Source organism: Armigeres subalbatus, chromosome 2 (genome assembly GCF_024139115.2).
Source record: "Armigeres subalbatus isolate Guangzhou_Male chromosome 2, GZ_Asu_2, whole genome shotgun sequence".
NCBI lineage: Eukaryota > Metazoa > Arthropoda > Insecta > Diptera > Culicidae > Armigeres > Armigeres subalbatus.
The window spans coordinates 359728340-359755825 of NC_085140.1; the positions used below are offsets into that span (position 1 = coordinate 359728340).

The 27486-nt window shown below is 37.7% G+C and overlaps 1 protein-coding gene across 1 annotated transcript; it reads right to left on the bottom strand.

Moving 5' to 3' along the window:
• Window positions 1–11028: 11028 nt before the first annotated feature.
• On the bottom strand, window positions 11029–19410 carry LOC134212988 (keratin, type II cytoskeletal 1-like). The gene is made up of 2 exons (XM_062691405.1): window positions 19252–19410; window positions 11029–11612 (listed from the first exon to the last, which is right to left on the bottom strand). The coding sequence occupies exon 2, from the start codon at window positions 11609–11611 to the stop codon at window positions 11120–11122; it is 492 nt and encodes a 163-aa protein (XP_062547389.1). The 5' UTR covers window position 11612; window positions 19252–19410; the 3' UTR covers window positions 11029–11119.
• Between the last annotated feature and the right edge of the window lie 8076 nt (window positions 19411–27486).

A 27486-nucleotide genomic window follows, 5' to 3' on the forward strand; every position in this document is an offset into this window, starting at 1 on the left:
AGTAGTAAGCTGTTCTAGAAATAGCTTCCTAAAATTTTGTACAGGCCCACCAACAAGCTAAGCCGGAATAATGAGAGCACGATGGCATCCCAGCTTGCGCAGTTCAACACGGGCACAAACGATGGACTGAATAACAAAACATGATATGAAAAGGTAAAAGAACAGGCATTATCAATTTACATCAAAATATAATTTAATATAAAGATTTGCTATAGGCAAGAACAAAACAATAGCTCGAGATATTGATCACTTCCTACAAAGAGCATAACCTGATACCCGCATGTAATATTTCAATGAAAATGAAAAATTGTAAAGTATTGCTATTATTGTCTGATCTTTTATATCTAAGTATATAAGCCATGTTCATATGTCATTTTGCTATCAAATCACGGTTTGTTATTATTGAACCATTTTATGCTCGGGAATGCATTATTGACGTCGAGCGTCACGATTGTGCAAAAATATCACTCCACTTACGTTGGGTCGATACTTCCTATAATTCTCGCGCTTAGGATCATAGGGGCGTAACTACAGCCCAGAATTGCTTCCTGGAGAGCAGTGTTTAGTACTCCATTGGGGCAAACTTCAGTGCCTTTGTTCTTTACCAGGAATTTCGTCCTATTAGCATATTCGCCTCGTTATCAGTGCCACCATTTCAATCGAACCCATAGTTCTCTGCAGTGCGGAAGGCGACTTGTGGTGTGGCATGGGAAGAATACCTCGATGAACCAATATCTGCGGAATTAAAACCTGTAGGCATCACCCCAACGAATTTGCATTGGCGCTCTGCCATAGATGGCCGAAAAACATTTTCTAACTGCTACTAATGCCTTGTTAAATAATTTAAACCTTTAATGCCCACCCATTAACTGTCGTTTAGCCCCCTTCGGAAGCAGCAGAAGCTCCAGGGGTCAAAAATAAGTTTCAAAGGTCAAAGAAGAGGCTGCCATTGGTCAGACCAGTTGCTTGGGATCTTTACCGTAAAGTGAACGAAGGGCGGCTTCAAGACGTTATACTAGCCAAGAACTACATACTAGGAAGTTAGGCGCAGCTTTTCATCAAGATGGCTGGAGAGATATTCGATCTGCCATTGGTAACACCTAATGCAGTGGTATTAGGCACGGTGTCCCCGAATCAGAGAAACAATTCGTATAACAATGAATGTGAGCGTTTGGTAGAGGGCAAGAATGCAGCATGGGCGTGCTTACTGCCTTGCCACACCGCATGAGGGCAAACGAGGTAGAATACAAACGGGCTTGGAACAGACAAAACTGGATTTTCCAGAGACAAATCTCCAGCAGGCTGATCGAGACCATGTAGAGATGGAGTCACTGGACCGCGCCAATAATATAGAAAAGTTCTGTGAGAAGGTAAACTGTTCACGCAAGGGCCACGTGACCCATGTGCAGGAACACAAATGAGACCACCCTTTTTACGAATGATGTAGTGCGGACCTCGAACTACTAAACCCAGTAGTATGTATTCTTGAGGGGCCCTCCTTAGCCGTGCGGTAAGAAGCGCGGCTACAAAGCAAGACCATGCTGAGGGTGGCTGGGTTCGATTCCCGGTGCCGGTCTGTGTCTCGACTTCCCTGGGCATAAATGTATCATCGTGTTTGCCTCATGATATACGAATGCAAAAATGGCAACCTGGCTTAGAAACCTCGCAGTTAATAACTGTGGAAGTGCTTAATGAACACTAAGCTGCGAGGCGGCTCTGTCCCAGTGTGGGGATGTAATGCCAATAAGAAGAAGAAGAAGAAGATGTATTCTTGAAGATACTCTTGGAACATCGTTAAAAATGTCAAAAGGAAGTTTTGCCTAGGGGTGCATGTTACCCCAGTCACCACTACTATTCATACACCACTCGTTTAGGACCAACATAACATTGCCGTGGATAGGCAGCTCTTGATTGACTCCATAATCCAAAATGTTTGCTTCCACAATATGTCACCGATGCACGTGCGGTAAGATGCGCGGCTACAAATCAACACCATGCTGAAGATGGCTGGGATCGATTCCAGGTCCGGTCTAGGAAATTTTCGGTTTGTTTTGTTTGTTTGTTTATTTGTGACACTTTAATACTAGGATAGTGCATTCGTATCAGGAATAAGGGGTTTGATGTACGTACATGTACTGCAGTGGTTTACAATTATTCTGGGTCGTTTTACTGTATCTTCTTTTCCTTCTGAATCTTCTGGCTATTCTTCTCATCATCTTCAACTGGTGAGAAATGCCGGACTGACACAGCAGTTGAAGTATTGGTCGTTGACTATCCGTGGCGATCGGATGAGGATGCGGGCGCTTTTATCAGTTGGATTGGCTGTGGGGTAAAATGTGCCGCTTACCTTCTACATTTTTTCTATCTCCATTTTTCGTGGTATTTGAGAGTAAGTATTTGTAAGTAAGCTACCTTACCGGGGTAGAGCTGTGCGCCGCCGCGCCGCGCCGCGGCCGCCGACGATTTTCAAGCGCCGCCGCCGCCACCATTTTTGACCGGCGCGCCGCTGGATTTTTTTTACCGCGCCGCCGGTATGTTTTAGGCGAGCCGTTGAAATATTTTTATTATAAAATATAATTGACGTAGTTTTCGTTTTTGGGGTTAATCCCCAACCCCCAAATTGTTAAAAGAAAAACTCCGTTCATACCCAAATAAATTTGAAAAATTTCGGCTGCGCCGCTGAAAACAATATGTAGTAAATACATAGCCTTTTCTGACACGAAATTCAAGGAACTAACGAGTAATGGCTTCCAATCCAGAACTCGTTTGAGCGTTTTAGGAAAATGCACACGATTTATAGTGCGCAAATATAGACATTTGCATTTCTCTGCTATTATTCCCCTTGCAAATTGATAAAAGTACAAGCATGACGTGTGCTGGAGGTTGCGGATTATACTCACGACAACCCAAACGATTAAAAAAAATCAAACGCATGTTTATCTATGCTTTGCAGTAAAAATAAGATTTTGCATTTTTTAAATCATGGTCTGGATACCGGAAAAGCTAATAAAAAGTGGTTCATCATTTTTTTTTAAATTTCATCTAATTTATTGAATTTACTGTTTCTGGTTGTAATTTAAAATCACAAAAACATTCTCGTATAATGTGTTATTTGCACGATTCGGAAAACGATCCGTTGCGCTTATTATTTAACTTGTTAGAAAGAACCTTAAAATGTATCATTATATTTAAACAACTCAGGACACAAAGTCGGACAGAAACATAATTCTTGCATAATCAAACGCAACCCCCTCCTACAATACAATTTTCGAGTTATGCTATCTTTTTAAAGACATCTGATTTTATCACTGATGACACACATTTTGAAGTAAGATGCCATCAGAGGATGCGATGAGGGGATCAGCATAGAATTTCAGGCAATGGTAAAACCACAATTGAATCATTTCGTACACAAAAGAGCTAGACATAACAGCGAACACATTTTACATAACTAACAATTTTTGTAATTTTTTGTAACATTTTGGGAAGCCCTTCCTACGAAATACTTTCTTCTAAAATTCTGGAAAATTTATTCAATTTTGGAGAATTGCCCTTCTTAGAATTGTAGAAAAATGCCTGGAGTGGCTTTGTGAAAATTTGCTTCATCAAGAATCCTATAGACTTCCTTCTTCTTTAATTCTGGGAAGTCTGCAAATTTTTTTCTCCAGAAATTCTGGACAACCTTGGCTTTTTTGAATTCTGAGAAAACTCTTCTATGTGAATCCTAGGGAATTCCTGCTCCATGAATTCTGGGAAACTGATTATCCAAGCATTCTGAGTTCTTCCATCTCTAGGAATTCTGGGAAATTCTTTCCCAGGAGCTCTGAGGACTTACCTTTGCAGGAATCATGACCAAATAATCTAAAGAACTTCAGCATACCCTCTCCCCCCCCTCAACACCGTTTTTTCTTTTTCTCGAATTCTCAGTAAATCTCCAGATATTCTGTACAAATTCGTCACAAATTCTGGACAGTCGTTATACAAGAATTGTGGTATAATCTTCTGATGGTACTTTCTTATGAGATTCTGGGAAATTCCTCCTTCAAGAATTCTTTCTACAGAAATTTTCAAACATTTTTGGGAATTGACCTCACAAAAGTTCAGGGCAATTCCTCTCTCACGAATTTTGGGAAATCTTTCTATCAGACTTGAAGAGGAATTCCTTATTCAGGTATTTCCAGGAATCTTTCATCTGTGGATTCGGGGGAGATACTCACATCAGCTCAGATATGCTATAGAGATAATACCTCTCTCCAACATTTTCCACTTATCTTTCAGGATGATCTTGAAAGAAACATAATCTAGGGTTTTGTCATCTATATGCTTATAAACTAATTTAAGGGTTCATTCACAAATAACATAACGCCAAAATTGATCATTTTCCACCCCCACCCACCTCTTTGTAATGCTTTTTGCAAGGGAAGGTTTGAAAATGTGTATAGGCCGTAACGCTCAAACACCCACCACTAAAGCGTTATGTAATTGGGTTTTCCCTCAGATTTCTTTGCTAAAACTTTAGTTTGTTTCAAAAATTTCTTTAGAGATGCATTTGGCGATTCTACGATTTTTTTTTTAAATTCCTTTAGGTGTTTGTTCGAAAATGTCTTGTGAAAATCCCTTGGAAATACCTTTATAAAATACTTTGCAGATTTCTTCTGATATTTTTTTTAGGAATTTCTTTGGGAACTTGGTTAAGAATTCTATCGGAAATCTCTTTGAATTTTATTTCAGCTGTTTTTTTAAAGAAACTTAAGAAAACTTCTTAAGGAAATGTTCCAAAAATATGTTTGGGAATTTCTTCAGGAAATCCTTCAGAACTTGTTACGAAATCTCCTTCAGGAAATGCGTTGATGCAAAAATATGAGATTGTTGGGTCCATGACGTTAGGCATAATGTCGTACCGGGTACCGGTACTATAAGTGTCAAACAGCCAAGTTATAGCCTATTCAGATTACGCCATTTATGATCATAAATATCATGATAAACAACAACCTGATGCCATCTCCATACATTCAATTTTTTTTCTCTGCTTTAACACGATATTTATTACGATAATTAATCTAATCGTAATATGAATAGTAAGCTTATCGAAGCATATTTTGGCAGAATAATTTCAATGGTTACAGCGCCACTAGCGTTCTATTACTGCTTTACTGTAAAAACTTTCGGAAAATGCTTCGATTTTTTAGGAACTCATTCAGAAATATCTGAAGGAAAACTTTAGAAAACACCTGGAGGAGTTTTTCCGGATATTTTGATTTTAAGAATTCTTTGGAAATACTTCGAGAATACCTTCAGAAACTCCTTCGAAAAATCCATTCCGGAATCCTTCGGTTATTCTTTCAAGAATTCCTTTAGCAAAAATTCTTCACAAATCAATCTACACTTTTTTTTAATCCCTTCAGGTTCCCTTTCTGGAATTTCTTAAAGAAACCATACGAAAAATCATCCAGAAATTCGTTTTAAAATCCCTCCGGGATTCTTTTCTTTAATTTAGGAAATTGCTAATCATTCTTATGGACACCCTTTTATTGATTTCTTTGAATAATTCATTGGAAAACTGATCCCGAAATTCCTTCCTCCAGGAATTGCTTTGAAAAATCCTAACCAATTTAGTTTTTTTTTAATATATTCCTAAAGGCATTTCCAGGTGGGGAGAAATTCCCTGATAATTCCAGGTTTTCCAGGTTTTTCCAGGTAGTAGACACCACAGCTTAGTGTTCATTAAGCACTTCCACAGTTATTAACTACGAGGTTTTTGAGCCAATTCACCATTTCTACATTCCTGTGTAATAAAACTAATATGATGGATGATGCTCAAAGTCACAGGGAAGTATCAAAAAACCTACACCGTAGCATGAAATGAATCCAATCACTTTCAGCATGGCCTTGCTTTGTAGCCACCAGGATAAAGAAGGCACAATTCAGAATATTTGCTAGTATTTTTATCACAAATTACACTCCCTCCCAGAAGAACTATTGAAGAAATTCATGAGGAAAATTTATAAAGAACTCCTGTAGAAATCACTGGAGGAAATCGTAAAGAAATTCCGGATTTTTTAAAAGGAATCTAATGAGAATCTGCTCATAGTATTCCTGAAGGGATTCCTGGATAAATTTATAAGGAATTCTTGAAGAAGTTCTAGGAGGGATTCTAGGGGGTCAACTTTCCAATGTCTGCATCTCGGCATTTAAATTGCTTGAACTGTTTGAAGGAAAATTTTGGACCACGCCGATTGAGCCGCCGCCGCCGCCGTCGAAAACACCCGCGGCGTGACGCCGGCTGAGCCGCCGCCGCCGTTAGAAAAATACATTCACGCCGCCGCCGGTTCAAAGTAGATCGGCGCACAGGTCTATACCGGGGTCGCGTTACCTACATCGCGATGATGGGGCTGCCACCTTAGGTATAGCTGACGCGATACAGCATTTCGTTAATCAGCCGCTGGGTACCAGGCAGACGCTGTTTGAGCCGCACCTCCTGGTGAACATACGCTCGAGGCGTACCTTCTCACTCTAGCTGATGTCAGAAGGACAACAGTGCCCAGGCTGCACTACCAACTAAGTACACAATCCTTAGCTGGCGGTCTTTTGTCATCGGACGACCCGTGGAAGCGTGAGATAGGGACTTTTGGGGACCAGAGCTCTGTTGGGCGCTCCTTCCTTGATGTCAACCCACCATTTTGCAGCCCATCTACACCACCTTCTACATACAAATAGGATTAACGGATACTTGCCTGTGTGGTTCTTTGCCCCACAGTACCAGCCGCTACCGAAAACATCACACTAGTTTTGTCAATACCGACAGCATTCGGCTCTGGGGATGCGCCTTGTGTTATACATATTCCTGCGGCGAGTTCTGGGGAGGAAGGCAGCATCTCCGGGTAGAAGGTGATATGGCAGCAACCTGGAAAAATAACAGGCGTGGCAGTATATGTTTGCGGTTGAAAAACTGGGACTGCCCTGTTGTAAGACTTGCCCCACAGTGCCAACCGTTGCCGAAACAACTACACGATTCCTTCCAGATACACCGGCACTGGGGAAAGACTTTGTGTAGTTTTGTAGACTGCTTCGTTGTGTAACGTGTATTGCTTGTCGAAAAAATCTGGTGCGACGACTGTTTGATTAACCTTAGTCTCCTGTACTGCCGCTAACCGCAAGTCGAGCACATCTGGAAAACGTACAAATGAGAAAACTGCTTGCAAAGTTTTTGTAATTTTTCTCGTCAAAAATTGTGTATAAGTAATTTTAGTCAGTTCTAAACGCCACACACCAAAGATTGTTTGAATATTTAATTGATCATAGTAGATTGGGTAAAAGTGAAAAACTCACTTGCCGTGTTGTAAATCGCAATGTGACTGACTTGCGATTACTTTTCATCTCAATGAAAAAAGTAACCGCAAGTCAGTCACATTTCGTCGAGCAAAACTCAAATTTGTAAAAAACAAAAATAATGCTCTAATAACAAACATGGTAAAGCATGCAATCTGAACATTTTGAAACTCTTGGATGCTTTGAAAGCCCACATCACAGATTTTCGTGATATCGTGATGGTAGTCCGTTATAGGCATAATATAATGTCGGTAATGTAGTATCGATATCAAGACTTAACAAGTATGAAACAACCTTTGAATACACCTTTGAACAAAAACTTTTCCACAAAGTTTTACTACTAACAAATTTATTCAAACTAATTATTTCAAAATTAAATTAAAATTAAACTGATAATCGTGAAGGTATCCTGAATTTTGAAGAAAGTATTCTTTTTCAAAAAGTCTTCTGACAGTCCGGAAGGATTTCTAATCCAAGAAGTATTCTAAGTATTTTTAATCCAAGAATGTCTAGAGGCTCAGGAATCAAGAATATTTAGGATTTCCTAGAAATTAAATGTTTTGATGGTTTTATGGCTTTCCTTAAGGTTATTAAACATTTACAGGAAGTACGCAATGGTTTCTTTTAAAAATATTTCTGGATTCTCAAAACAATGTTTGAAATTCTATATGACTTTCTGTAGAAAATAAAGATTGTTGAAATCAGCTAATATGATTAATTACAAGCTTATAGTTATAAATTCTACCAAGTTTAGATAAATTGTTGGAAGTCCATTGTAAAACCATAATCATCCCTAATTCCACATATCTTGTTCGAAATACGATCCGGAACAAGAAAATTCATGAACGGTCATAAGATTTTTAAAGAATTCTTAGCGATCCATATACATTTCTGAGGATTTCTGAAAGGTAATGATCATTTCTTGAAACTAGTGGCTTTGAATTTCTCTGGTTCATAGCTTGCAGGATGTATCTCATGCTTCTTAAGAATCCCGCTACGTCATTTCTGCTACTCGTCGTTTTGTCCCAAGGCCCACCCATTTTTTGGAATGTGGACGTGTCTGTAAGCATGACTATCATTGGTTTTTGCACTCATTGGGAACCCTGCTGAGAATACAAATAGTAGCAATTTTATTGTAAATGATTCTATTAGCTTATGAGTCTGTTGATAAAATCATTGTCAGATTTCAAAAATGCGCTCACCGAACAACCTCGCTTGTGTTTTTGAAGGATAGCATCGCGATTCATATGAATAACATTCGGAAATAGGTTAATTACGTCTTATTCTCATCATTTAATTTTATTGGGTGAATGGTAAAAAAACAAGGCGTAAATGTATATGTATTTAAAATCCAACTCATTCTCTGAGTGAGAAATTAGAATGATTTCTCAATAGTAAGTTCGTTGTTTATTAAGTAAAATGGGAAGTAAACATCACCTTAAAAAGTCTTCATTGTCATAAACTAAAACATATTCCAAAGAACTTTTGCTACACTGACCCAACCTATATGGGTCACTTTGTAACAATCTTTAGTCACTCAAATTTGCATGTTGATTAAATGAAAATGACTCATATTAGTGTGTGACCCATGATTGTGGGGTCAGTGTATATGTAGCATGCAAGTTTCAACACGTTATATTGGAATTTACTGATGCAATGTATATTCCACTATGCATCAATCTTAAATTCAACCTAACTTCCAACCACAACTCAAACTAAAATTACAAATGTTTACACAATTTTCTTCCGTATTTTTCTTTCTAAATGATTTGTTTATGTCTTCGAGAGGTGTTCTGAGCACATGTATTGAAAAAATATGATCAATTTGTATGCCATTCTACGAAGTGACTCGATGTGACTGACTTGCGATCACTTTTCCATATGGGACAATTTGACTTTTTTTCCACTTTTCTAGAACAAACTTCTCGAATAGAACAGCCTAACGCATAGTACATGTGAAAATAAAGTGAAATATGATAAATACTCAAAATTGCCAAAAGTTCAGATGTGCTCGACTTGCGGTTAGCGGCAGTGTAGTGCCACGACGCAAGGCTCAAGATCGGCGATAACTTCAATTTGCTGATATTGCCCCTGAGACAACTGTGGAAATGCTTAATGAACACCAAGCTGAGAGGCGGCAATGTCCCAATGGGGGGATGTAATGCCAATAAGAAGAAGAAGATTTCCAAGCAACATACTTGTTATTTCTCGGGTACTTATTCAAAAGGACGTATGTGATTTTGTAAACAAAGATTCAAACGTCGATTTTTCCGATCTGAGTGCCTCCCATGCAAACCAACACCACCACCAGGTAGCCGAAGCCTCCCCCTACCTGTCTATGGTAATGGTTTGCGTGGGAGTGCCATCAGATCGGACAAATCGACGTTTGAATCTTTGTTTACAAAATCACATACGTCCTTTTGAATAAGTACCCGAGATTTAAAAGTTTCTGCTACATACGACCAAATCGTGTCTTATTGGATTTGCGGCAACTAAATTGGACAAAATTGTGCTACTCGGGTTGTTTCATTGCAGGTCATCCAACAATTCTCTAAAGTATAGGTCTATTTTTATTTATTATCTTTATTAATGAGGTTTTCGGCCCTTGACCGGTTCACCTCATAGGAGTATAGGTCTAGGTTAACTCCTTTAGAGATTGTTCATGCCTTTTGTAATCCACATAACCAAATATGAATCCAGGTTTCATACTCTAATTCATGGAATACAACATGCATACAATATCGAATATGATGGTACAGATCACTAAGGTCATGTTTCATTTCTAAAAGAAGGTAATAGATCTCTCGTTACGCGTATAGACTTTGAGGCCTATACTTTTGAATAACTTGGAATGGAACACATTTTGAAACCATTTTTCTTCTTCTTACTTCTTCTTATTGGCATTACATCCCCAACTGGGATATTGTCGCCTCGCAGCGTAGCATTCATTAAGCATTTCTCGCCTAATTTTTCAAAAGGACCTAAGTAACTTTTTTTTTCGTGATTTAATTTAAATATTGCAATCAATAGACCAATATGACAGCTTTTGATTGCAGTACTCAAATTAAATCATGTAAAAAATGTTACTTAGGACCTCTTGAAAAGTTATGCGAGATTTGCATATTTGTTCACTGTGAGATTTCCAAGCCAAGTTACCATTTTTGCATTCGTTGTCATGAAGCTAACACAATGATACTTTTATGCCCTGGCAGTCGAGAAATTTCCAACCCAAAAGCAGCTTGGTCTTGCTTTGTAGCCGCGCTTAGAAATTTAGAAATTTGGAATCTATTTGGAAGAGCTTTAAATTTATAATTGCATTATGTGACTTCTAACGTACTTCTAACGAGTGTTCTACAATTGTGCTTAGTGGTGCAATATCAATCTTTCTGAAAAACGTTCTAGTTGATTCAAAAATTTGATATCGTTTATATTCAATTGTCTAAGTCAGGGAAATTTCAATTCCTAATTTTGAAGTTTAATTTAGTTCCATAATTGTAGACTTTGTAATTTGTAGTAGTAGTAGTGCAGAGAAGTGTGGATACTTTTTTCACTAACTTGCGAACTTTTTTCCTGAATGCTTCCATCACTCAGCTCGTAATTTTCTCACATAAGCCGAGTTCTTCTTATTTGAAAGAAGATATATTGTATCTGGAAATGGGGGTCCAGTTAGTGATTTCAATTTATTTAAACTACGAAAAATAAGGTATCATGTTTTTGTTTTCTCATTTTTATTATAAATAAGTTATCACAATCTCATAAGTTAACACATTGAACACAATTCGACTTCCGCTTATCCATGGTGACGATGGTGATGGTGTCCGTGGCCATATCCATAGCCATATCCTCCATAACCACCACCGTATCCGTATCCACCATATCCACCGTATCCTCCATATCCGCCATAACCTCCTGGGTATCCTCCGTAGAATCCAGGGCCACCGAATCCTCCGCCAAGCAGTCCCACGCCAACGCCAACACCGACACCACCGAAACCGAACTGTCGCTTAGCTCGGACGGACTCCTGCTCACCGGTCGACGATGCATCAGCCAGCTGAGCTGGGTCAAGGCTTACTGCACCAGCGGATTCATCTTTCTTCAGTTCAACGAGTACTTCCTGTGGTGCGGCTGGGGCATCCTGTTGCGGCTGCTCGGCAACGGCAACGGATTCCGGCAAGCTAGCGAGAAGAACCTTACCGTCCTGTGGTTCCGGTTCTGCGGCCTGTGGAAAGGCAATGGCCGATCCGACTAGAGCCACTAACAGCACTGCGCACGACGCCTTCATGCTGAAATGGGAAGAAGGTAATGCTGTTGAGTTGTTTCATCATCGTGCATGAAAGAACAGACGGTCTCTGGAGAAACAAAAACAATAAGAAGTATGCAGTCAAACTATTTTTTTTGAAAGATAGACGTTAGAATACGAGTCATAAGCATGGTTTTCCGAATTCGTTCTCAATTGATAATTACAGACAATAAAATATAAAAATAAATCTCTCATAACAACTGTGAAAAGCTACGAAAACAAACTAATCGCAACCTGATAGGGTAAGACGGTATAATGCGCCCCACCTGGCCAAAACGCCCCCCTTTGATTTCTAGAAAACTATAACTAATTAAGGGTCAAAAACAGTTGGTACCTACAAGTATTTATAAACCCATCATACTATGTGAATGTGGAAGTATTTTTGTATTACACAATGAAAATAATAGCAAAATACAAAAAGTTACAGTTTTGATGTAACTTTTCATGTTTGTTTGCTCAACATTCTGGAGCGACTCTGGCATACTGTCCGCAAAACTTGCACTGGAACACTCAGTTGGGCAACAAAATTACTTTTCTCAGTGGTTAATATGATATAAAATTGCTTCCATCTTCAAAAATGTTACGATTTTCGAAAACATGTTTCACTGGCCAAAACGCCCCAGTGTAGGCAGGACGATATGCCCTTACCAACTGGACACAAGCGCAGCGAGCTTGCAGCAGTTGCTTCCAAATTGTATGGAAAATATTGAAATGTAATTCACACCTGCTTGAATGGACCTATGTTAGTTTTTTAATGTCAAGCGCATAAGGATTTGTAGCCTTTTTATTATGGGAATGATAAAATACTAATGAAGGGCAATTAAACGTCTTTGGTTGAGGTGGGGCGTATTGCCCAGGCACTTTTTAAAATTCATTTTTTCACGACTTTTCAAAAAAGCTTTATTACGTGTTAACTGGAATATTTTTATATGACTACTCACGGGCAATGCATTTGCGACTTCCTGGACTACCAAATAACACAAAGTTTGCATAAATTGCGTTGAAAAGTAAAAAGTTATCACGAAGTTGCCTTAGGGGGGGCATATTATACCGTCTTACCCTACAAGTGTGAACTAAATAGTACAGGAAAAGCAATCCCCACTCATAGCCATGATAAAAAATTTCGTTTCGACTTTTTCTGCCGTTGGGGAAAAAGGTTCTTTCTCCCAGCCGTGTAATACGAAATAAATATTCATAATCAGCAAGCTTTTAAAAAATGTCATAATATCTATATCCCGCTTTGCTTGTATCAGTCTGTTACAATTTGCTACATGTAGTGAGTAGCAAACTAATTTGTGTTTCTTAATCAAGTTATAAACCCTGAATATGAAAAAGTGACGTATACGCCATTTTCCTACTAATCGAGCTCTTTAACAGAAAAATAGAAAACATGCATGTTGTAATTTGTCGCTTTGTTAGGTTACGGCAGTTTTTCGACTGACAAAAAACAACAAACAAAAAACTGAAGGTATACAAGCAGTGTTGCCACAAGTACAGATTTATCTGGAAAGGTACAGATTTTTTGACGAATTTTGGTACAGATTCTGTACGGTACAGATTACAGATTTTTACCAAAAAGTACAGATTGGTACAGATTTTAAACAAACCTAGCATTATAAAAGTAAATTTGCTTCTGATAATCATTCTTCAACGATAAATATTGTAATTTTCATTCAAGATTTTTTCAAATGAGAACAGTAGGTTGGTTACCACCGGTGATAAATTCTCATCAAACGATAATAAACGCAAAATTATCATCGAATTAAATATTGTTTGTCGTTATGGCTTCGCGGTAGGAAAAAAATTAGTTTGAAACGTAACACTAACGATAAATGCTTAAAACTAACATACGATTTTTGAACGGTTCTTAGTGGCTGGCAAGTTTTTAATAATTGATAATTCAAAAATAACATCGCGTGTGAGTGTTCAACAGCATCGATTAAAAAAAACAAGTTTTATCCCATCTACGCTCTGTTATAAAACAAATGTTGAAAAATCCAAGTCAAAACGAGGAGTTTGTATTCTATTTAGTTTAACCGTCGTATAAAACTTTCGTTAGTTAAAAAGTGGCAAAAAAATATCAACTCATCCCTAGTAACACTGACGGTTCTATTATGGTTTTATAGCATACTTGTAGAGTGAACCGTTGTCTCCAAGAACGTTATAACCCATAATTGTTACTTGGGATGCAGGGAAAAATATTAAATATTAAACGACATGTGAAATAGTATCTATTGTTGAAAATATGAAATAATATTACTGGGAGCTACGTACTTTAAAGGTAACCAAAAAATATGGTAAGTACAACTAATTGTGATATGTTTTCATGAGAAATCATTGAAATTCATAAAAATGCTTTCCACGAATGAATTGGTTTGCATCGCTTAATTGACTTATAATTGTTGGATACTTATGGGTAATTTTCCATACTGTCTGGTACAGATTTTGGTACAGATTTTTGAAGATTTTAGTACAGATGAAAAAGATTTTTGGGTCCATGGTACAGATAAAAATGTGGCAACACTGTATACAAGTGAGAGCACTAGGGTGTCCAAAAAAAAAAATCGATGTTCGAAAAGTCATGGTGCTCAACCCTCAATTGGAAAAGTAAAAACGGAATAAACGTAAAGTAAAAACGGAAAAATGACACTTCAAGAGTGACGCATATTTTATCGCCACATGTTAGAGTACAAAAGTAAGCATGCTGAGACCGTACACGGAAGAAATAAACTACCCAATAGTGAGTTTAATTCACCCAACCTCGAACATCCGTACGGGAAGCCAAAATTGAGTAAGTAGGGTCGAAGTAGTTTGCCTTTACTCCCATGTTAAAAAGTACCCAACGGAAAATTTATTGACCCAAATTTAAGTTTAATTCACTCAATTTCGACCTCAGGTAATAAAACTCAAAATTGGCTTCCCGTATTGAACTGGCGTCGTTGGATTGTTTGGCTCTTTTGTTTTTGACAACAAAAGAAAGAGTGGATGAAAGCGAAGAGAAAAAATAACTCAAAAGTAAGTTTAAAAATACTCAATTTTGGGTACTTTTTTTCTTCCGTGTAGAACACCGTCTCAGTTCAGCTTGTGCAAAGATAGTAGTGACCACACATGTTTACGTTCAAACTGAATGTTTACATACGTGCTGAGCCTGCCTTGTTTTTTGTATAACGTGAAAAGCATGCTATGATTGAATCAAAACTAATAAAGAGATCATAGTAAACCTGATTACTTGTATATTGATACATATTAATGGTTGGATGTGATATTATTTTATGACTGGCTCCATTCATATACTCCGACCAAATCCTGTAATTCAAGTAACCAACTCCATCGGAAATAAAAGCTATGTTGCATAGAAAATATTCCCATTTTTTCGCTTTTGAATTGTTTTTAATTTAAATTAAAATATTGGTGCAGATGAAATTATAACATGTAAAGAAAAAGTACCGAATTTGTACACTTTTTGTTTTTCTGAACGAGAAAAAAAATATGTTTTGTGTGAGGATGAAATAACTTCGAAAATTAGTCAAAAAAATGTGCTTTTTTCGATATTTAAAAAGTTCTGCAGACTGTAAAAACGGATAATAACAAAAACTAATTCATGGAGAATTTTGGCAAAGATCCACAGAAAAATAAAAAAATATAAAACGAATTGGTGACCCTGAAAAAAAAAATGTGAAAGGACCCAATATTTGATTTTTGACCTAAAAAAAGCTCATTTTTCAAAAATCGATCTGGCGCGACCTCTAAACGATTTTTTTTAAAATTCGGTTTGTTCTACAAAAATTATCCAGACAAGTATATCTTTCATTTCAGAGTTGAGCACCATGACTTTTCGAACATCGATTTTTTTTTGGGACACCCTAGAGCACAATCTATTGCGAGAAAATGTCCCCACCACCGACAAGTTATAATAAAAGATATCTTTTACGTTTAATTTCCTTTGGAAACACGATTGTTTTAAAAAAAACACCTGCATTCGGGTCCAAATTCAACAAACTTGAACGAATGTATTTAAGGGGATTATACAATTAATAATAAAAGGTGAACTGGTCATAATGTACATTTTGAGCTGGCGTTAAAAAATGTGTGTTGGAAAACATTTGTGACCATCTCTTGAGTGTCTCATGTTGTGTTATGATTCAAGCTTATTTTTGGACCGTTTTTACGTGGTCTATTCCAAATTTTGACCAAGAATAGACCAAATCTACTGATCTAAGTTGGGAATAGACCTCCGACAACGACCTTAGAGGTTGGAGAAAAGCGGTGGGGTGGGTGAGCATCGCTGATTTTTGCATGGCGTTCTTCGTAGAATTTACATTTGGTGATTTTCAAATGTACCTCCATAGTTGAAAATTAAAACGATTGTGTTGTTTGCACAATAATTTTGAAATTTTGAGTTTTGGAGACACCATCGCCGTCAAACATGAATCGAGATGAAGATGGGTACGATATGTGTATGTGAAGCTGATTTGAGATGCTTCACTGATGCGAGAGATTTAGAAGCGGGAGTCATTAGAGAGCAGTTGTTTGGAAATGGAACAGTTCGATTGGAATTTCAAAAAGGTTTTTCTTTCTTTAAAAATACTTCTGCTTATAGAATTTCTCCTGGTACATCTTAAGAAACTGTTTCAAGAATTTTTTCGAGAATTTCTCCAAAAAGTCAAGCAAAATCCACTCGAAATTCTTTTAAGAATTTACTATAGAAAAATTCTACAGGAATTCAAACCAGGTATCCGTTTGCGAATTTCTCCTGGAATTCCATCAGGAAAATCCACTCAAAATTACATGCAAACATTATTTTAGGGACTCAAACCAATGATTCCGTGGCGAATTTTTTAGCAATTTCTTCAAGATAACCTCTACGAATAGCTTCATGAAATCATACTGAAAATATTTGCACAAATATTCCATCGTGAATACCTCCTGAAAGATGAATTTCCCGAAGCAGAATTTTCTGGGTAATTCTAAAACGAATGTCTGGAGCAATTTTTGAAAAATCACCGAGGGATGATCTCTGAAGATTTCTTAAAATACTATTAGAATTTTGGGGGGAATTTGTAGACGAATTTATTGACGAGCTTGCTTAAAACAAGCGGGAAAATTTCTGAAGGAATTTCCGAAATAATTTCTTCCGGATATTCCGGGAAAAATCCTAAAGAGTTTTCTCGGTGAATTTTCGGGAAAAGCAACTTAAAAAAAAAGAATATCCGGAAGAATTCTTGAAGAAGATTCCGAAGTACTCTGGGAATAATAACAGAGGAGATTCTTTGTGCAATTTACGAAAGAGTTCTTGGAGAAATTTTCAGAAGAAGTCCTGAAGAAATTTCTGCAGGAATAACCGGATGAACTAGAAGGGGAGGTCTTTTAGGAACTTCCAGGGAATTCCTGACGGAGCTTTCAAAGGATTCCTGAATCACTTTTCAGAAAAATTCTAAGGAGAATTCTAGAAACACCTCAAGGAACTTCCAAATTAATTTCTGGAGGAATTTCTTGATGAATTTCTGAAGGAATGTGCATAAGGAGGAATTTAGGGGCTCCGTGGTCTAGTAGGCTACACATTCGCCTTATAAGCGGATGGTCATGGGTTGGATTCCCAGACCACACCCCCACCCCTCAAACACTTTTCGTCAATCATTGGCAGCTCAGTACTGAAGACGGCGTTAGGGAGACACGCTCATCCGATGTGCAACCTGGCAACGAATGACACATGACACCCTTCTTCGGAGGTTACCCTCCAAATGACTAGATTAATGGCAAATGGACAAACGCATCGAACTTTGGACAACTGCATATGGACACCTAGATGGACTTACAACGAACATGCATACTTTCTCACTACCGACATCAGACAGCGTGTGGACGAGAGGAACGGCAACAAAAAAAAAAAAGATAAATAGATTATGTGTGGATTCTGTTGAATACAGAAATGCCACAGTAGATCTCGGCGCAGTAGCGGTTAATACACATACCAAATAAATCAACGGAATAAAAAAAGGAGGAACTTAAAAGAATTTCCCGAAGAGCTCCTACAGGTTGGTAGAAGATGCGTTTTTTTTTTGTTGGGGCGTAGAACCACTGCGTCTATTAAGTTGAATTTTTGTGGTAAGAAGAAGATGCGTTTAGAATTCCATATGATATTAGGAAGGAATTCAGCATGAAGCTCTGGAGAGTTTTATAGGAAGTTTTCGTAGGGCTCTCGCAGTAATTTGTAAAGAGGTCCAAAGGGAATTTATGGAGGAACTGCAGGGAAACTTCAGCTTTAACTTCCGGCGGAGTTTCTGAAGAACATTCCAGAGAAATTTCTGGAAGAGATTCCGGAGGGAACTCCTGGAGAAACTTCCGCAGAAATTCGGGAAAATTTATAATACATAAAATTAGTTCACGCCGACCTACGCCGCTGCACCGCCAGGGTCAAGATTTTGTGACAGTGTGTACACTCGGTATAAAAAAGCGTGACAGAGGGGGAGGGGGGGTCTAAAAATCTCTAAAAGTAGTGGACGTCATAATGTGCATCACCCTTCTATTAAACCATTACAAATATTTAATAAAAAAATATATTCTCCGAAAGGTCAAAGGGGAGAGGGTAGGGTATATAAATAAATAAAATAATAAAATAATTCATCAAAAAAATTGCTTTGATTCACGATAAAATTCACAAAACATCGAAAAAAATTGGGTGGTATTTAAAAGGCTGTGGAAGTTGGGGTAGGCCAAGAAATTTATAAGATCTCACTGTTTATAAAGCGGGATTTTGAACGAAAAAAATCATAGGGGGGATAATTGTTTTTAAATATTTGTCTTAGAAACTTATTTATGAACAGTTATATTTATACAGATATGTAGACAATAATATTTTACGTGAATCAAACCGGCTGAAATTTTTTTTAATAGTTTCTTACTTGCAAATAGTGTAGGCAAGAGACAATTATTTGGAAAGCGCTATCTATTCGTCTTCTTCATTCCTTCATATTCCCATTACATCCCCCGCTAGGACATAGCCGCCTCATAGCTTTGTGTTCATTCAGCACTTCCACTATTATTAACTGCAAGGTTTACAAGCCAAGTTACCATTTTTGCATTCGAATATCATGAGGTTAACACGATGATAATTTTATGCCCAGGAGACTTCCCGAAATTTCCAACCTGGAAATCTCCTAGACCGGATCGTGAATTGAACCCAGCAACCTTCAGCATGGTCTTGCTTTGTTACTGTGCATCTTCCCGCACGATTAAGGAAGGCCCCGGACATTGTTAACTATGTGTAATAATTTAAACGAATAATATATTTCAAATCAAACAAACTAGAGCTTCAACCATTTATTCTAGTATCTGAAGTCATTTTATTTCAAAATTGCAAAAAAAAATTGAATATCCGAAAAATAAAAAAATAAAAATTTATCTTGTAACCATATAAATCAATAACATTCCTTCCATCAAATCACCACTAAAATATCTAAATGGCAAACAATCATACGATACCGACACAATTTTTAACACCCTGTCACAAAGAACAGCACGCTATTCACCAGACACACAGTCACAATGTTTTGCATCAACAAATCAATTATCACATCTCAGAAAATCACGGATCTCCAATCTGTTGTGAACTTTTTGCTTACCTCACACTATCGATCACTTTTCAAACAAATGTAACTATTCCACGCTTCGCGCTTCAAAAACAAACCACTTGCTTCGTCCAGATCTATGCGTAAACTACCATACTCCTATCCATCCTGCACCCGTTTATATATACATTACAGTAAAAACCGAAAATTGAGAGCAAAACAAACCACGATGGGCTCAGCAAGAATCGCTTCTTAATTCACCATCATCGCCGGTGTCACAAAGGCACCCGCCCTCACACCGGCTCCTTTCGATCCAGCTGAAATGGCAAACTACGCTGCGAGAAAACATGCGTCATGTCGCGTCGCACCAGGTCCCGCCTCATTTTCGCTGCTGCCCGACACGCGAGGCAACGCGACGACGACGCGAACTTAAAAACCGTTGACTACGCCACAACAAAAGAGCTCTGATCTGACATACCCGTTCTGCCGACGGTGCTGACAAGTGAAGACATCCTTCAAGAGAGGTTTCCTTTTGCTGATGATTATCAAGACTTTTATTATCGTAAAGAATTTCAACCGGTTACAGCAAGATAGCCAAGAGGAACCTATTAATCGCCGGAGGTGTTCTTCCGTTTTGGGCTTTTCGACATCGAACCGCCATTCTACGCATAATTGAACCAAATTCAATTTGAATATTTGAATGTGTCACATACAGCATAATCAATATTTGAAAAATAATGACATATTTATGTTTCTAATTATGATATCGAAATAGTCAAATTCAATGAAACTAGACTAGCCCGTGAGAAAAAGGGGCATGTTCAGAAATATTAGAAGGGGTCGTCCACAAAGAACGTCAGGTTTCACGGAAAGGGAAAAGGTTAAGAAGCGGGGCGATTCATAATTAAATTAGATGTTCAATGTAAAAATCTCAACGCATGGGAGAGATTGGATGTAGAATTTTGCGTGACGAACTTAATGGATCTTACCAAAGACAGCAAGCGGATGATACTCTAGTGGCATACAAAGAAACTATTTCTTTGCAATGTCGCACAGTGGCGAACTTCCAAACAAAAATACCTTTTAGTTTCAAATCTGATGAGACAAAATTTCCTCACGTTATGACGCCTCAAACATACAGTTCAATATATTATGTTTGTTCGTTTGTCGGGTCTCTAGTTAGCCTTGCGAGCAAAAGCGTTGGTTTGTGAATGGAGATGGCGAGTTCGATTCTCGTTCTGGTCTAGGATGTTTTCGGGTAATGTAACCATTGCACTTGACAAGCAAAATACATACCCATGCAATGGCGGGCATAGAATAGCTTTTAATTAATAACTGAGGAAATGCTTATAAAATATTTAATTGAAAAGCAGACCAAGTTCCAGTTGGACTGTAGAATCATAGAAGAAGAAGTGTCATTTGGTACAGTACGGCTGTATTACATAAGACGATTCATCTATTGGATTGAATATTTTCCCCGGGAGCGTGAATGTGAAAAATCAAATGGTCTACTGCATTTTGAAACTATTTTTCAAATAATCCATTCATAATCATCGTGGCTTATTTGATGACAGATTCAAACAGATTTACTCCGGCTACTGGCCAGCGTGTATTGCCACTAATGTCGCGAATCGCTTCAACGCCCGGCATGCTCATCGTGGGCCGGTACAATGCGGCTTCCGCGACGAATACCATAAGACGACAAACTATTATTCATGCTTTTTCGTGCTCTTTCTATGGGCTCGATCACGAGACGAGAGGATTTTATCAGAGAACAGGTTTGCGTGGCCGGGGTTCCCCAGAGCCAGTTAGATACGTTCGTGCGTAAACACATCCACTGAATGGGAAGGCGTGCTACTTACGTGAATGTGGCTGTCATTCGATGAGGAAGTAGTATGCTTATTAGTTTATTATAATACTGAATTGGGCATTATTGAACTGATGATTCAGGCGGACTCATTTGTGTGACATTCGTTTTAAAAAGATACAAAACCATTGTCATTTAATTGACTGGAATGATGGGGTCAGTCAACATCCATTGAATGATTTGTACTTTAAGTAAGTGTTATCACTGGTTAGTGCTCAGTTTAACCTAACTGATTGTACACCATATCCAATCGCCTCGAAGAAGATCAAAATGCAGATCTTTTAAATGTCTATAGCAAATTCTTCAGAATTTCCGTGGAGAATTTTTCATAGTTTCCATGGAAAATTCTTTGAAATTTCCTGGGGAAGTTCTTGAGAACTATCTTGGAAAAAAAAACATTGCAATTTCCTCAAAAATAGAATTTCTGCGAGAAGTTCCTCGACATTTGTTTTTGGGAAATGCTTTGAAATTTCATTCAGAATTTCTATGGAAATTTTTCGGAAATTGCTCGAAAAATTATCTGGAGTCCCCATTTTTTTTTCTTGAAAGTTTCATGGAAACTACTTTTGCATTTAAATGGGAAACTCTTCGATACTTCTTTTGAAAATACTTTCCTAGGAAAATTCCTTCAGAATTCCTATGCAATAAATCTTCAAAATCTTCCAGCGAAAATCTTCAAAATTTACATTGGGAATTCTATAGAACTCTCAAGGAAAATTCTTCTGCATTTCCATTGCAATTACAGTGTTAACCCGATTTTGTCTACCCCCGAATTTGTCTACCTCCGATTGTATCACGTTTTCGACCCAATTTTATCACGTTTTCAACCCCATGTTGTCACCCAAAAAAAATGTAATTTTGAGTCATTCTATTTTGTTATTTTCGCAAATAATACCGCAAACAACAATGATTTTCATGAAACAACTTTCACCGCCTGTAGTTTATTATGAATGACTTCTGAGTACTTGTGAAGGATTCTGTAAGCACTTTCGACAAGAAATAACGGCTACCGTTCACGCATTTTGCTTTTCCAATGCATCTATGAATCTATGAATGAAAAAATCGAAAATTAAAAATTTTCCGGTTTTGTCACATGCCCTGTTTTGTCACCCCAAAATTCACCAGGGGGTGATAAAATCGGGATAGTACTGTACTTGGAATTTAATCGGGAAATTCTTCGAATATTCCTCAGAAATTCTTTAAAATTTCTTTAATAAACCAGTCGGATTTTTTTTCTTCTTCGATAATTCTTCGGGACATTCTTTAGAAATTTCTAGGAATTTTTTTTTCTAGGAGTTTTTTTTCAATTGTTCCGAGTTTCTTTGTAAAATTCTTCGGAATTTCCTCGGAAAACCTTTATTCTTTAAAAAATCTCTAGAAATTCCTTCCTCAGAAAATTCCAATGATTAATTATTTTAGAGCGTATTAATTTCTCCAAGAAATTCCAAAGAACTTTTCGATGAAATTCCAAAAAACGAAGAAAGGAGAATGTGCAAAAACGTGCGGTTTCTCCAAGGAAATTCCAAAGAACATTTCGATGAAATTCCAAAAAAAAAAAATCCGCAGAGGAGAATGTGCAAAAACGTGCGGGCTGTGAGCCATCGGTGTACACATAAAGTTCATACCTTTGCTGAAAGATCTAAAAAACAAGAAAAAGTTAATTGTCTATTATCCGAGTATTGGCCACACGACTGGAGGTGTGCGCCATCGCGCCACGCCGCCGCCGCTGACAGTTTTTGGTACACCACCGCTGACGACAATTTTGCATCGGTGCGCCGCTATTTTGATATTTTGAATACATCAATTCCTTGGAAAAACCAAGAAAAACTTAGAGTGCGAATTTCGAAAGATTTCCTGTTGAAATCCAAAAAATTTCTCGTAGGAATAGAATTTTTGAACAGAGAAGGGTCGTTTGGCAGAAGGCTATTTGGTCGAAAGTCAAATTATGTTTGACCAAGGATGTCATTTGACCGAAGAAACCGTTAAGCTGAGTTTTTCGCCGAAAATAGCATTTGTGTGGGGACATAGAGTGTGATGTTTCTCGGATAATAAACAAGGTGGTCTCGCTTGACTGTGGATTTACAACAGTAAAGCACATGTGAAGATTGGACAAATCAAGCATCCGAAAGATATTCAATTTGCAAAAAAGAGCTAATCGCGGTGGAGGTTGGTCTCGGACCTTTAAGTGGTCTTGTTGTGTAGGGGTTATTACGCCTATCTAGAGAGAAGGATATTGAGGGTTCGAGTCCCTCCAAGATAGGGTTTTTAGTACCGACCCTTTTTGGCGAGTCCCGGTACTACGGTACTGAACCCCTCAGTACCGGGAGTACCGGGAAAATACCGGTACTGGAAGATTTTTTTTCGAAAATCATTAAAATCAATTAAAATACAGGATTTAATGGTAACGATTCAAACTTTATTTATTGCTTTGTATGTATTCAACACTTGTCTTGGAGCTTGTCCTTATCCTTGAAATATGCTTTCAAAACGCACAGCATATTCAATGTTTCGTCAGACATACGGGATCGTATTTTAGTAGCGAAGCTTCCAGAAACAGATAAAGCTTTTTCTGAGTCTACAGAAGTAGGGCGAACTGTTGCTAGTGAATAATGAAGCATTAACAAGTATTTTCCTTTTTCTGAGTCGTTGTAAGTTAACTCTTGTCTTACAATCTTTACGAATCCTGGTGCAGTAATCGAACTTACAGGAACACTCTTGCCTCAAGCGGGGACGATTTAGAAAAATACTGATGAAGTGTGACGATTGTTTTTGGATGAGACGATGTCGTTGCGGTTTGATTGTCTTGAGGTACGTCATCGGACGCCTGACGTTTGTCCTAAATGATTGTCGCTGTCTTCACTGGCGAAACATCTTTTGCTGGTAAGAATAGGGCACTAAATGTCAACGAAGGAATAATGAGTACGTTTTGACAGATAGGTAGCCAATATGTTTGCGGACGATAACAAAAGGAACCGCAGCGACAATCGTCCTCTATAGTTTATTACCTCTATTGTCAGGTGTTTGTAATTTTAGAAAAAAAAATTATATCTTTCTTACTAGCTGTTGCATTCAAATAATGTGGCTTTAACCATCGGAAGTTTTAACCAAAACTTTTTCCTTGGAACCGAAAATACCGGTACTTTCATTAAGCCAGTTCCGGTATTTCGGTACCGAAAATTGGTCGGTATTCCCGGGAATTCCGGTACCGGTACTCCCGGTACTAAAACCCTACTCCAAGACACGTGGATTCTTTATCGCAAATTTCATATCAATTTATCCATTTCGAAACATGTGCTGCGGATATGTACAGCCAAGATATTTAACAACCTTTTCTACCAAACACCATATTCAGTTTAATGATTTATTCGGCAAAACCACATTTTCGGCCAAACGAACATTTCAGCCAAACGGGAGTTTCAGCCTAAAGGCCAACTAGGGTAAACAACTTTGTTGGCCAAATTACGAGCTCGGCTGAATGTCGTTCTCGGCCAAATAACATTTTTGATCAAACCATTTTCGTCCCAACAACCGTTTTGGACAAGCGTTCAGTTCAATTCTTAATGGAATTCGGCTTATTCGTGTTATTCAGCCAAACGGCATTCGAACAAATGGCTTTTCGCCGAATTAAATTTCAGCCAAACGATGGAAAGGGCCATTGGGCCAAAAGGTGGCCGAAAATGTCATATAGCCGAAATGGACATACGACTGGCTGGCAGGCCATTTAGTCGTATGATCCAATCAGGCAAATGGCCCTTTCTGTCAAACGACCATTGCGACCAAACGGAATTTTCAATAGGCTGACTTATTCGGCCAAACGACCATCTCGACCGAACAACCTATCAGAGACAACTACTTTTCTAACCGACTGTCGCTTCGGCGAAATTAAATTTTTGATTGAATCTGTTGGAATATCAGGTAGTGTGGATAGTAAGCAGGCGCCAGTTTGTTATAGTTGCTTTTGGGTAGAATAAGGAATATTGTTATGGTTGTATTGTATATACCTGTTGTTGAATAAAGAGAATTGCAGCTGCTGGCAGAAGTACCAGTTAGTAGCCTGCCGTGGAGTAAAAGGAAACTCTAGTATTTGTTGTTCTTAGTGAGGGGGTTCCCATCTTCTGGCCACAAGAATCGTTGTTCATTTAATAACCGTTTCGCCCGAAATGTCTTAAAGTTTTCCGCAGAATTTTCTATGTATATTTTGAAAAATATCCAACAGAAATTCAGAAAAACTTTTCGTTGATATTCTGAAAATTATCCTATAGAAATTTGGATCGATTTCTTGTAGAAATTCTGAAGTTTTCATTGCGAATTTCAAAAAGATTCCAAAGAATTTTCTAAATTTCAAAGTAGTTCCTGTGAAAAATTGGAAAATATTTTCCAAATAAATATTTTGGAAACTGAGAATTTTGTAGGGATGATCCTCAGACTTTTCCTGCTAATGTCTTGAAAATTTCCCAAAAAAATCAGAAGGGTTATATACAAGATACGACCGCCCGACGTAAACTACGTAAAACAGATCTTAAGATAATTATTTTTGTTAGAGCCTAGAGGGATTGAAATTTTGACTTTTGCGCTCATCTATGCTTGAACGATAACATTTGCTGTTTTGATGAACCTCCTAAATTTTCAACTGAATAGGTTATCATTTAACTGAGTACGAGTCGTTTGAAGTTTGTATGGAAATTACTATAGAAATCCCGTCTGTGAAAGATCGTTTCGTGAGGCGGATCATTAACTATTTAGGGGGAGATCCCCCAGCGCCGGACACCTCCCAATATCGGACACTTCTTAAAACGATACTACTTGCAGAGGTCCCTCCTTCATCTTATTAAGTACAAAAGGAAGCTGCTGAAAAGGCTTCTAACGGCAAGGAATATCAGATCTTCATGTTGTAAACTTTGTACAAAATTTGAAGTTGAATAAAAATTCTTCACACCTGTTTTGTTACACTTACTTCAATTCAATTGTTTCTTCTTGCAGAGAAAGCCACAGAAATTAGCAGAAACAAAAATTGAAGAGGACATTAAAAAAGGTGGGAATTTGGATTAGGATGTAAAAAATTTAGCTGAAGAGTCAAATAAGCTCCACTAACAATTTTTAGTATTTACAACTTAAAGCACGTGAAAAATATTACTATTCTGAATGATGTCTTTACTCATGTAACAGGAACTTAGTCACATTTGAACATGATGCAATAGTGTCCAGTACTAGGAGACATTTTTCTGAACCGTGAAATTTTTCACCAAAATTCATCGTCGCAAAACGTGTTCAAATGACCAAATATACCTAGTTTGTATGAATCATCAATGGTCAATGGTCATATTTTGTGTATCTTTCTTCTATCTATTTTTCCTTTGAGACAATATAACTCACGAATAGGATGACCGATTTGCGAGATTTCCTCACTTATCGATTCGTATTGGGATCAGCTGTGTTTCTATATGTAAAAGGTTAGTAAATTTTAAAGGAAAAGTTGGGAAAATTGTCATAATACAATATTAGGGCGAGTTTGGATAAAACCTAATGCGATCGCTCGAAAAATTATCTAGAGTACGGCGTCGCAATCAACGCAGAAAATGACATTAAACGTAAAAACCCGAGCAACGCAGGGTACGTTCTGCTGGTAAGCTTAGCTTAGACTGACTGTACATATCAATGGTTGCTACTCCGTGATTGATCTGAACTGGTGCAAATTGCACTTTGATCCAAATGAATAGTGGTTGGGATTTACCAAATATTCTCAAAGTGCACATTTCAGCAGCTCGAAAATGTTGATCAATAACGGCGCCGGCCAAGTCCTTACAGTCAGTTGGGATAGGAAGGGAGTGTTAGTATGTAGTAATTGTTGCTACTAGAGATCGAGAATACCTCTGCATCTCCACAATTACCACGGGAAGGAAGTTAGTTGGGTGGGGTAATCAGGAACATAGATCGGGATTCACCATGGAAAGTGATGTGATCTATGCAACTTCTATTCTACTAATTGTTACAGATCTTAAAATTACATAAACTACTGGAACAGGATAGAATCAATAATATACAGCTTTATGTACTGTAGAAACAAGTATTTTACTTATTTCTAGTTATAGCATTGCTATAACAGATGTTGAATTTTACACAGGGAGTACCGATCAAACTACATTATAGAAATCATAGAATAGGGAAAGTTGGGCGTAAGAAATAATATACGGATCAAGTACATATAGTCGATGCAAAATATATGATCTAATTCTAATTCATAAAATGACATAGCTTGTCTTCTGCAGGGAATAATACTCTTAAAGGTCATAATTCTCCAAAATATAGTTCATGGTCTCTCTCCAGGGGCGACTCAATTTACAACGAAAATTTTTAAATAAAAAGTCAAAAAGGTAACACGAAACTTTAAATTTTCGGTCACCTATTGTATAAATGCGAAGAGT

Excerpts from the sequence above, each read along its gene's own strand:
- LOC134212988 (XM_062691405.1), bottom strand. The coding sequence starts at position 11,611 with ATGAAGGCGTCGTGCGCAGTGCTGTTAGTGGCTCTAGTCGGATCGGCC.